The sequence below is a fragment of the Salvelinus alpinus genome, chromosome 23, assembly GCF_045679555.1.
Source record: "Salvelinus alpinus chromosome 23, SLU_Salpinus.1, whole genome shotgun sequence".
NCBI classification, from domain to species: Eukaryota; Metazoa; Chordata; class Actinopteri; order Salmoniformes; family Salmonidae; genus Salvelinus; species Salvelinus alpinus.
Genome location: NC_092108.1, coordinates 25,719,830 through 25,732,007, shown reverse-complemented (window position 1 = coordinate 25,732,007; position 12,178 = coordinate 25,719,830). Strand labels below are relative to the sequence as shown.

Below are 12,178 nucleotides of genomic sequence, written 5' to 3'. Positions count from 1 at the left end.
AATTTGTCTTTCGATTCCTGTCAACCCTGTATTTTTTAGTCAAGTATATGATTAGCTTTTAATTAAACTAGATCACTCTGATAGATGACGTCAGACATATTGAGGCTTGATTTCCTAGTATTTTCATTGTGTAACCACGGTTTTGTATGGCTAAATATGCACCTTTTCGAACAAACTGTATATGTATGTTGTAAAATGATGTTACAGGAGTGTCATCGGAAGAATTCTGAGAAGGTTAGTGAAAAAATTAATATCTTTTGGCGGTGGTTACGTTATAGCGCTCTTTGGCTGGAATCGATGCTCTGGTAACGTTGGAACATGTAGTATGCTAACTTATCGATTTATTGTGTTTTCGCTGAAAAACGCTTAGAAAATCTGAAATATGGTCTGAAATCACAAGAACTGGGTCTTTCCATTGCTATGCTTTGTCTATTTTTATGAAATGTTTTATGATGAGTAAATTGGTCATACACGTTGCTCTATCTAGTAATTCTAGTGGATTTGTGATGGTCGGTGCAATTGTAAACTGTGATTTCTACCTGAAATATGCACTTTTTTCTAACAAAAACTATCCTATACCATGAATATGTTATCAGACTGTCATCTGATGGTTTTTTTTATAGGTTATTGGCTATCAATATCTTAGTTGAGCCGAATTGGTGATAGCACCTGAAGGAGTAAGAAACTGATGGAGTTAGAATAGTGGTGTATTTTGCTAACGTGTTTAGCTAATAGATTTACATATTTTGTCTTCCCTGTAAAACATTTTAAAAATCTGAAATGGTGGCTTTATTCACAAGATCTGTATCTTTCATCTGGTGTCTTGGACTTGTGATTTAATGATATTTAGATGCTACTATCTACTTCTGAAGCTATGCTATCTATGCTAATCAGTGTGTGGGGGGTGGGGGGTGCTCCCGGATCCGGGTTTCTGAGGCAGTAAAAGTTAACTTCACTAGGGTAGGGGGCAGCATTTGGAATTTTGGATGAAAAGCGTGCCCAAAGTAAACTGCCTGCTACTCAGGCCCAGAAGCTTATAATAAGCATATAATTTGGTTTGGATAGAAAACACTCTAAAGTTTCCATAACTGTTAAAATAATGTCTGTGAGTATAACAGAAGTGATATGGCATGCGAAAACCTGAGGAAAATCCATCCAGGAAGTGCTTTTATTTTGAAATGCCTGTTTTTCCATTGAAAGCCTATCCACCAAACAAAGACTTAGGACCCAGTTCATAATCTCTATGACTTCCTCTACATGTGGCCAGTCTTTAGGCATTGTTTCAGGCTTTTACTCTGAAAAATGAGGGAGATACAGAACTTTCAATGAGAGGACAGTGGAAATGTCCAGACATGAGTCCAGCGCGTGATCGGGAGCGCGCCTTTCTTGTTTCTCCTTTTCTATTGACGAAGCTTTTGTCCGGTTGAAATATTATTGATTATTTATGACAAAAACAACCTGAGGATTGATTTTAAACATCGTTTGACATGTTTCTACAAACTTTTATGGTACTTTTTAGATTTTTCGTCTGTCTGTTCTGACCGCTCTTTGTTCCAATGGAGTGCTGAACAAAACGCACCAACAAAATTGAGGTTTTTGGACATAAAGAGGGACATTATCGAACATAACAAACATTTATTGTGTAACATGGAGTCTTCGGAGTGCAACCATATGAAGATGATCAAAGGTAAGTGATACATTTTATCGCTATTTCTGACTTTTGTTACTCCTCTTCTTGGCTGCTAACTGTTTGTAATGATTTGTCTGCTGGGCGCTGTTCTCAGATAATCGCATGGTTTGCTTTCGCTGTAAAGCCTTTTTGAAATCTGACACAGTGGTTGGATAAACAAGAAGTTTATCTTTAAACCCATGTATAACACTTGTATGTTTCATGAATTTTTATAATGAGTATTTCTGGTTTTGAATTTGGCGCTCTGCAATTTCACTTGATGTTGGCCAGGTGGGATGCTAGCGTCCCACACCCCTAGTGAGGTTAGCTAACCTCCAGACGAGCTTCAATGCCATACAACTCTCCTTCCATGGCCTCCAACTGCTCTTAAATGCAAGTAAAACTAAATGCATGCTCTTCAACCGATCGCTGCCCACACCTGCCTGCCCGTCGAGCATCACTACTCTGGACGGTTCTGACTTAGAATATGTGGACAACTACAAATACCTAGGTGCCTGGTTAGACTGTAAATTCTCATTCCAGACGCACATTAAGCATCTCCAATCCAAAATTAAATCTAGAATTGTCTTCCTATTTCGCAACAAAGCATCCTTCACTCATGCTGCCAAACATACCCTCGTAAAACTGACTATCCTACCGATCCTTGACTTCGGCGATGTCATTTACAAAATATCCTCCAACACTCTACTCAGCAATTTGGATGCAGTCTATCACAGTGCCATCCGTTTTGTCACCAAAGCCCCATATACTACCCACCACTGCGACCTGTATGCTCTCATTGGCTGTCCCTCGCTTCATATTCGTCGCCAAACCCACTGGCTCCAGGTCATCTATAAGTCTTGGCTAGGTAAAGCCCCACCTTATCCCAGCTCACTGGTCACCATAGCAGCAGCCACCCATAGCACGCGCTCCAGCAGGTATATTTCACTGGTCATCCCCAAAGCCAATTCCTCCTTCGGCCACCTTTCCTTCCAGTTCTCTGCTGCCAATGACTGGAACGAACTGCAAAAATCACTGAAGCTGGAGACTCATACCTCCCTCACTACCTTTAAGCACCAGCTGTCAGAGCAGCTCACAGATCACTGCACCTGTACATAGCCCATCTGTAAATAGCCCATCCAACTACCTCATCCCCATACTGTTATTTATTTATAAATTTTGCTCCTTTGCACCCCAGTATCTCTACTTGCACACTCATCTTCTGCACATCTGTCACTCCAGTGTTTAATTGCTATATTGTAATTATTTCACCACTATGGCCTATTTATTGCCTTACCTCCCTTATCCTACCTCATTTGCACACACTGTAAATATACTTTTTCTATTGTTTTATTGACTTTGTTTGTTTATTCCATGTGTAACTCTGTGTGGTTGTTTGTGTTGCACTGCTTTGCTTTATCTTGTCCAGGTCGCAGTTGTAAATGAGAACTTGTTATCAACTAGCCTACCTGGTTAAATAAAGGTGAAATAAAAATTTGCAATAGCAAATTTCTCTGTTAATTTCACCAGTTGAAATGTTGAATGGAAAAACTTTCCTCTCCGATAACATCTAAATCTTAAATCTAAAACTGTGTGAACTTTTCATCCAGCACCTGTTGCCAACAAAAGGTTATGTGTATGGTGAGGCTGATTTCCCAGACATTACCTCCCTGAACAGACTAAAAGCTGAATAATAGACTATTGTTGGCCACTCCGAGAGGCTAAATTCTTAGGAGGATTTGAGACCTATGCTTCACTTTTAACTCCCCCTTTTTGAATTAACTGCCAAAGGCTCTGTAGGCATGGGGTTGTGTGCACACTCCAGAGTTTGAGCCCAGACCCGTAACCCCACCCTCACCCCCCTCCAAACCCTCTCCCTGGGCAGCCAGGTCAGATTCCAACCCCAATGACAACAAGGCATAAACTAGCTGCCAGCAGGGTGTAGTGGATAGAATCTACCATGACCGCCTGTGTGTGTGTGTGTTATGGGAAACAGGCTGACATGTACTGCCTGTAATGTGGATGTCTGGGTCAGGATGCTCCGGCCCACAACATCTTCCTGTCCTTGTATAGAAAGAATACATTAAACAGCAGACTTTTCTCTGCTCCAACAAGTTGCTCAGTTTTGCAACTTTTTTTTGCTCACTGGGCAAAACACTGAAACTCACTCTATATAAATTGAGCTGACAGGAGCATTAAGTGTATTCAGGACTTTTCTGAGAGAGCGAGAGAGCGAAGGAGGGGGAATGGGAGAGATATAGCGTGAGTAGGGGAAGCTGAGCTGAAAGGGCAAGTTCTAATCTAAAAACATGGGAATAGGCCAAAAACTGGGAGAAGGAGAGAACTCACTTTGTAATACTGTGAAAGTATTGTCTGTTGGAGCTGGTGAAGAATACATGACTGTCTTTTCATTATAAATTCCCCCGCTGGACTCAATGGTGGCCTGAGGCAAGCGAGGCCATGTTGAACAGAACAGGGTGCCTCTATGGAAAGCCAATGTGCTTCTCTTTCTCATCACACTAGATATATACAGAGCGATGTCTAAAGCTAACTCCATCCCATGCTACACGGCTAAGAGAAAAATAAAATGATCTACAAGTGAACTCTTTGAATACTCATAATAACATGTGTGGATTTAGCTAATTTAAATTGGACACATAAATAGTGAAGATTTATCAATGAAAAAAAAAAGTGAGGTTTCCATCAACCTTTTTATGCAAGTAAAGAACATGACGGATAAAAAACGTAATGACAGGCCTTTCCAAATGTAAACAAAACAATGCTAGACAAGGTGGGATCATTTTGTGTAGGTAAAATTAATTCATGCGAGAAATGTCGGTGGAAACTTTTTTATGCGCAAATATTGGTCATGTTATGTGGTCCTCCCACTACGACTTGTTGGAAAACCAACAAGTCAGGCTACAGATTAAATAAGTTATGAGGAACTTCACAGGGTGGTGAAAGTGCAACGTGATGAGCTTGATGCTCCTTTCCAATTTTTTTTTAGGGTGACATGATAATCGATGCTTGGCTGAAGTTTGACAAATACAAATATCTCATCATGTAGGCTATACATGGACTCTATCTGCACTCTATCTGCGCTGTTGGCTATAGCGCACGTGCCAATACCAGAGTGGGCACACTATATAATGCAACATTTTTTGTGAGAAAACCATCAGCAGAGTTAAAATGCAATGGCAACCCATTTCACTTGTATTTTTTATTCGGTACATGGGAATTTGACCAGAAAATGTATTTTTATGTGCACTACGTCATCACGCACAGCCATTTATCTGCAACAAGTCAATTTGATGGAAACACATCTCTGGTGAGAGAATGCAAGTTGTTTTTATGCGTATTTTAGAATATTTGCATGAAAATCTATTGCCAATTAGATCGTAACCTAGCTATATTCATGTAATTTTAAATTCAAAAAGGGAAAGTTTATTCATGAAATTCATTAACCTTTCATGTTTGTATTTGTATTTATTATGGATCCCCATTAGCTGCTGCCAAGGAAGCAGCTACTCTTCCTGGGGTCCAGCAAAATTAAGGCATGTGTCTGCTTTTGTTTCAATCAATACTTCCATGAGTACAGGGGAAGAGCTTGCTAATTTAACCTCAACGAAATTCAAAAGTGAAGCCTGCACCATCTACCTCTGTTTTCCTTTATTTCGAAGCATTCGCTTCATTTCACTATATTGACAATTGAATGAAATCATTCTCTAAATCCTCCTGATCTTGCCATTGACAATGGACTTTGAGGGAGGCAATTTCCTCTCCCTGTTGCATTACTCTAGATGTTGTTTTTTACCTCATTGATGAAGTCTCCGATGTCCCCTGGGTGTGGGGCTGCTGACCTTATAGGGTACTGGGGCTCAGGGTGCAGCGGCCTCTCGTCCATACGCCGTATCCCCACGGGTTTGATGGCATCAGGCTCTATCGTGTCGGGCTGCTGGAGCTGGCTCAAGTCGTAATCCTGGAGGGGAGGGGAGAGGCAGATGGGAGTCAGCAAGGAGCCAGAGATAAGTGTATATCCTCACAGAGCTGGGGAGAGGAGCTTGGCATGGGCAGAACCCCCCCAACCGGCCCCAGACTCGGATCCATACACACCACAAGAGGTTGGTGGCACCTTAATTGGGGAGGACAGGCTCATGGTAATGGCTGGAGTGGAATCAGTGGAATGGTATCAAATACATCAAACATATGGTTTATATGTGTTTTATGCCATTCCATTTACTCCATTCCAGCCATAATCATGAGCGACCTTGTAACATTAGAGCAAAAGAATCCTATCAATGGGTGGACTTTAGACTGTTTGTAAACATCACTTAGACAGTTAGCTGCTTTTAACCATATCCAGCGTCACGGTCAAGGCTAAGAAACAGAGCATCAGTCAACAAGCCAGTTGCAATAGAGAGGTGTTCTTCTGGAAGGGTGCACAGGAAACTGTTCTGCTGTAATCAAGCCCTAGGCACGGAATAGCGGATATGCATAAGCCATTAATTATCCTATTAACATTGCCACGGCAACCTGACTGGCTTGTTTGGTTTGTGCAGTGTCGAGAGAGAGCGAGAGAGAGAGAGTTGTGATGTGGATGAGAAGACAGCAGTGAGGAGCTGGACTGATATGCTATCAGAGAAGATATGATGGAGAGAATGCCATGGGAAAATAGCTGTGTGTTTAATAAGCGTGTATGATGGATTGTCCCTCAGCAGATTTTCGGTAATCCATCCATCTCTAATATCCCCCTTCAAAATTGTCCCTGCTTACTTGCACATATAACTATGCACATTTACACGCTCGCACGCACACACACACACACACATACACACACACGCAAACAAACACACACACATGCGAACATTTGCATGATTAAAGATGGTCCATATAAACACATACAGTGTCTTCAGAAAGTATTCACGCCCCTTGACTTTTTCAGCATTTTGTTGTGTTACAGCCTGGATTTAAAATGGATTGAATTGAGATTTTTTTTACTGGCCTACACACAATACCCCATAACGTCAAATGAAAAATTTATAAAAAATGAAAAGCTGAAATGTCTTGAGTTAATAAGTTTTCAATCCCTTTTGTTATGGCAAACCTAAATAAGTTCTAGAGTAAATATTTGCTTAACAAGTATGGTAGAAAATTACAAGATTATGTTATAATACTGTTATTGCATCGAATACGGTTTCTCATTACTCTCATCTGTGTCTGTGTGGACTGAGATGGGGTAGCAAGGGATTTATGATAGCTTGGTAATAAAACCTACAGCCTGCATTCCATAGAATGAGTTGGTGTTTGTGTACTATGAGGTAGCAGGGAAGAGATGGCTCTGGTATGGATAGCTGATGAGAAGAACCTCGTCTTGGAGGCCAAACCCTGGTTTCTATACAATGAGAACAGTCTTCACAGCAGATACTATCTGATGTGAATTATTCATTTATTTTATACAAATCCTAACCTTTTCACCCATTCCAGATATCTGTTGTTTGTCACGTATTCAGGAGGATGTGTCTTAACTATAAAATGCAGTGGCACAGTTCTGCTCACTGGGCTCTCAACGGTCAACTACGGGTGGTCATTGACCAGCTCCATTACTGCAATAATTAATCAATATTAAAGTATGATTGTTTGAAGAAATCACAACGTCTCTCTCACTTGGTTAGAATTTCCACCACACAAGTCACTTAATAAGTTGCATGGACTCACTCTGTGTGAAATAATAGTGTTTACTTTAATTTTTGAATGACTACCGTATCTCTGTACTCCACATATACAATTATCTGTAAGGTCCCTCAGTCCAGCAGTGAATTTCAAACACAGATTCAACCACAAAGACCAGGAAGATTTTCCAATGCCTCGCAAAGAAGAGAACCTATTGGTAGATGGGTCAAAAATAAAAGTTATTACACTTTGGATGGTGTATCAATACACCCAGTCACTACAAAGATACAGGTGTCCTTCCTAACTCAGTTGCCGGAGAGAAAGGAATCCGCTCTGGGATTTCACCATGAGGCCAATGGTGACTAAAACAGTTTCATGACTAACCACGAGAATCCAAATAGGTCAGATCAGGTTTGCAATGACTAACTTCAATCAGACCCCCTTTCACCCATAGAGGGGGTAGGATAGAACTAGTTGGGATTGACACTCACGCCCTGTTGTAAATCAAGGGAGAAGATCCAGGCCTGTGCTCTCAAAATTCACCAAAGCAATGTGCTTAGTCTCAACAGACCTTTTCCCGGTGAAACTCTAACACGATCAAAAGCGAATACTGGAACAATATTTTGAACGTAGAATGTGGGGAAAAGTCAGAAGCGATCTATATAACACTAATGTCATGTTTGTTATTTCGTGATGTCATTAAAAATGTTATAAAGGAAATATTGTAACTCCGAAAGTATACACACTACATACAGTTGAAGTTGGAAGTTTACATATACCTTAACCAAATACATTTAACCTTTCTAGCGCAGGCGTTCCGCTAGCGGAACCCCTCGACAACATTCCGCTGAAAAGGCAGCGCGGGAAATTCAAAAATATTTTTTTGAAATATGTAACTTTCACACATTAACTTCTTTATGATAGGGGGCAGCATTTTCACATTTTCAGTAATTGTTTCGAAACATCTCCTGCCATGTCACTGATGCGTCATGAAACAGTGTTGTTTGATGAAGGCACTGTCTGTATAGTTTTTTTGGCCTTTTCCCCCAGCATTGTTCCAGCCATATCCGCGGAAGCAGGAATAATTCAGTTCTCCACAATAGTATGGGGCTTGCCTGTCCTAGCCACTCGGTAGCTCACCATATACGACGCCTCTAGCCCCTTCTTATTAATGGTATCACTGTCACGACTTCCACCGAAGGTGGCTCCTCTCCCTGTTCGGGCGGCGCTCGGTGGTCGTCGTCACCAGTCTACTAGCTGCCACCGATTCCTTTTCCCTTTTCTGTTGGTTTTGTCTTGATTGTTTTCACCTGTTTCTTGTCTGTCGTTAATTCAGGGCTATTTAAGCCTTCAGGGCCCGTATGCTTTTGTGCGGGCTTGTTTATTTTTCTGTCAGTGGATGTTCGTGTTTTATTCCTATACGGTTTGTTTTCATTCCTGTCTTTGTGGTCATTTGTGCCTGTGGTTTTTGGCTTGACCCATATTTGGAATATACATTCTCATTTGGAACGTGGCTCTCTGCGCTTGACTCCACACCCACCACTCCTAGCTAACGTGCCTAGCTAACGTGACAGAAGCCCGCACCATTATATGGAGTCAGCAGTAGCAGCTGCGCACCCCCTCCCATCCATGGAAGAGCGTGTCCTCCATCACACGGCCATTCTACACCGCATAGGGACGGCGATGGACCAGATGATGGAGAGAATGGACAGATGGGAGAGGAGTGGTCTCCCTACCTCGTCCCCAGCTCCTCCTCCGCCTCTTCAACCTACTTCTCCGGTGACATCCGGACCCAGCGCTCTTCGGCTCGCGCCCCCCCAGGGAGTACGACGGAACGGCTGCCTAGTGTAAGGGATTCTTGCTCCAGTTAGAACTGTACCTGGTTACCGTTCGCCCGACTCCCTCTGGAGAGGAGAGTGTGAGTGTCCTCGTCTCCTGTCTGACGGGTAGAGCCCTGGAGTGGGCCAACGCAGTGTGGAATAGTCCAGACTCCGCAAGGGACCACTACCCTGAGTTCACCCGCCAGTTCCGGACCGTGTTCGACCACCCACCGGAGGGCCGAGCGGCGGGTGAACGTCTGTTCCAACTTAGGCAGGAGACGAGGAGCCCGCAGGACTTTGCGCTGGAGTTTCGGACCCTGGCCGCTGGAGCGGGGTGGAACGACAGGGCCCAAGTACTTTTGCACATATAACACACTGTGGCTGAGGAACGGAATGAGCAGCAGCTACTTTTGGCTACATACGGACCGTTAGTAGAATTCCCACGAGAGAGTAACGGTTAATGAGATTGGATGTGAATTATTTGACTAGAATATCTGAATTTGACATTGTGTTGTTATTTCGCTGAACACTAGATGGTTGAATTTTTGGCAGTGAAACGAGGCTACTCAGGTGAGAGTTTTTAAAAATAATTTTCAAAAGTGAATCACATTATTATTTGGCGTACCCCCGACGGCATTGCTATTTATTAGCGACATGTGTGTTAACCATCAGATTACTGTTTTGGAGATTCCCTTCCACATGTTGCAATCTGAGTGACTACTACCTACCTGTTATCAAGGGCAATTTGACTTGTTAGGTCTCTAACCTTCTTACTGACTGTGGCTGGATTGACTGTTGCTGGCATTGGTACCCCAGGAGACTAGCTGGGACGGTAGGGTCCCACCTGGTCAACATCCGGTGAAATTGCAGAGCGCAAAATTCAAATATACCAAATTCAAATATTTAACATTCTTGAAAATATATGTGTTATACATCAAAATAAAGCTTAACCTCTCTTGGGTACGTGAGACGTTAGCGTCCCACCTCTTCAACAGCCAGTGAAACTGGTGGGCGCCAAATTCAAATACAGAAATAGTCATTATAAAAATTCAGAAAACAAAACATATTTTACATAGGTTTAAAGATGAACTTCTTGTGAATCCAACCACGGTGTCAGATTTAAAAAATGCTTTACGGCGAAAGCATACCTTACGATTATTTGAGAACATAGCCCACGAGACAAATCTTTACAAACAGTAGCCAGCCAGGTAGAACAGTTACACAATTTAGAAATAGAGATCAAATTCATCCCTTACCTTTGATGATCTTCATATGGTTGCACTCAGCAGACATTCATTTACTCAATAAATGTTCCTTTTGTTCGATAAAGTCTCTTTATACCCAAAAACCTCAGTTTTGTTCGCACGTTTTCTTCAGTAATCCACAGGCTCAAACGCAGTCAAAACAGGAGGACCAAAAAATCCAAATTGTATCCGTAAAGTTCATAGAAACATGTCAAACGATGTTTACATTCAAACCTCAGGTTGTTTTTAGCCTAAATAATCGATAATATTTCAACCGGACAATAACGTCGTCAATTTAAAATGTAAACAAGAAAGGCACTCTCTCGGTTTTTCGCATGAAAAAGCTCCGTGACACTTTAGGCTCCAGTCATTCAGACTGCTCTTACTTCCTAATTTTTCAGAATACAAGACTGAAACAATTTCTAAAGACTGTTGACATCTAGTGGAAGGCATAGAAACTGCAATTTGAGTCCAAATTCAATGGATACTGTAATGGCATTGAATAGAAAACTACAAAAACAAAACTACTTCCTGAATAAAATTCTTCTCAGGTTTTCGCCTGCCAAATCAGTTCTGTTATACTCACAGACACTATTTTAACAGTTTTGGAAACTTTAGAGTGTTTTCTATCCAAAACCAGTTATATGCATATCATATCTTCTGGACCCGAGAAACAGGCAGTTTAATTTGGGCATGCATTTCATCCAAAATTCCGAATGCTGCCCCCTACCCTAGAGAAGTTAACTTCTTGTTAATCCAGCCGCTGTGTCAAATTTCAAAAAGGCTTTATGGCGAAAGCAAACCATGCAATAATCTGAGGACAGCGCCCCGCATACAAACACCCAGAGGACAAACCATTTTTTTTTTGAGGTCACTGTCTTTTCAATTAGTTTTCATTGGGACACCAGATTTCTAAGGGACTTGTTTGCAGTTCCTACCGCTTCCACTGGATGTCACCAGTCTTTGGAAATTGAGGTTATTCCTTTGTGTAATGAAGAAGTACGGCCATCGTAAAGGAGGGTCACTTGAAGTAAATTGTTTGAGAGAGGCACATTACCAAAAAAGTTGCGTCAGTTTGTTTTCTTTTTGTATTGAACACAGATCATCCCGTCTTCAAATTGATCGATTATTAACGTTTAAAAATACCTACCGTTGTATTACAAAAGTAGTTTGAAATGTTTTGGTAAAGTTTACATGTAACTTTTGATATATTTTGTAGTGACGTTGCGCAAGTTGGAAGCTGTGTTTTTCTGGATGAAACGCGCCAAATAAATTGACATTTTGGATATATATCGACGGAATTAATCGAACAAAAGGACCATTTGTGATGTTTATGGGACATATTGGAGTGCCAACAAAATAATTTCGTCAAAGGTAAGGCATGAATTATATTTTTATTTCTGCGTTTTGTGTCGTGCCTGCAGTGTTGAAATATGCTACTCTCTTTGTTTACTGTTGTGCTATCATCAGATAATAGCATCTTATGCTTTCGCCGAAAAGCCTTTTTGAAATCTGACATATTGGCTGGATTCACAACGAGTGTAGCTTTAATTTGGTATCTTACATGTGTGATTTAATGAAAGTTAGATTTTTATATCATTTTATTTGAATATGGCGCTCTGTATTTTCCCTGGCTATTGGCCAGGTGGGACGATTGTGTCCCACCTACCCCAGAGAGGTTAAGCAGTCCTCCAGGACGGTTTCCAGGTAGCGACTTTCAGAGTTGCGTTTTGTAGTTATATTCCCCACAAAGTGGAGTGATTGTTCGCAACGAC

General features: G+C 41.5%; 1 protein-coding gene across 1 annotated transcript in view; it reads right to left on the bottom strand.

Annotated features, from left to right (window-relative positions):
* LOC139550664 (cadherin-2-like) overlaps window positions 1-12,178 on the bottom strand; it is a 114,020-nt gene that overhangs the window by 4,091 nt on the left and 97,751 nt on the right. The window contains exon 15 of the mRNA XM_071361690.1: window positions 5,484-5,648. Within this exon, the coding sequence (XP_071217791.1) occupies window positions 5,484-5,648 (165 nt within the window). The remainder of the gene's footprint in view (window positions 1-5,483; window positions 5,649-12,178) is intronic.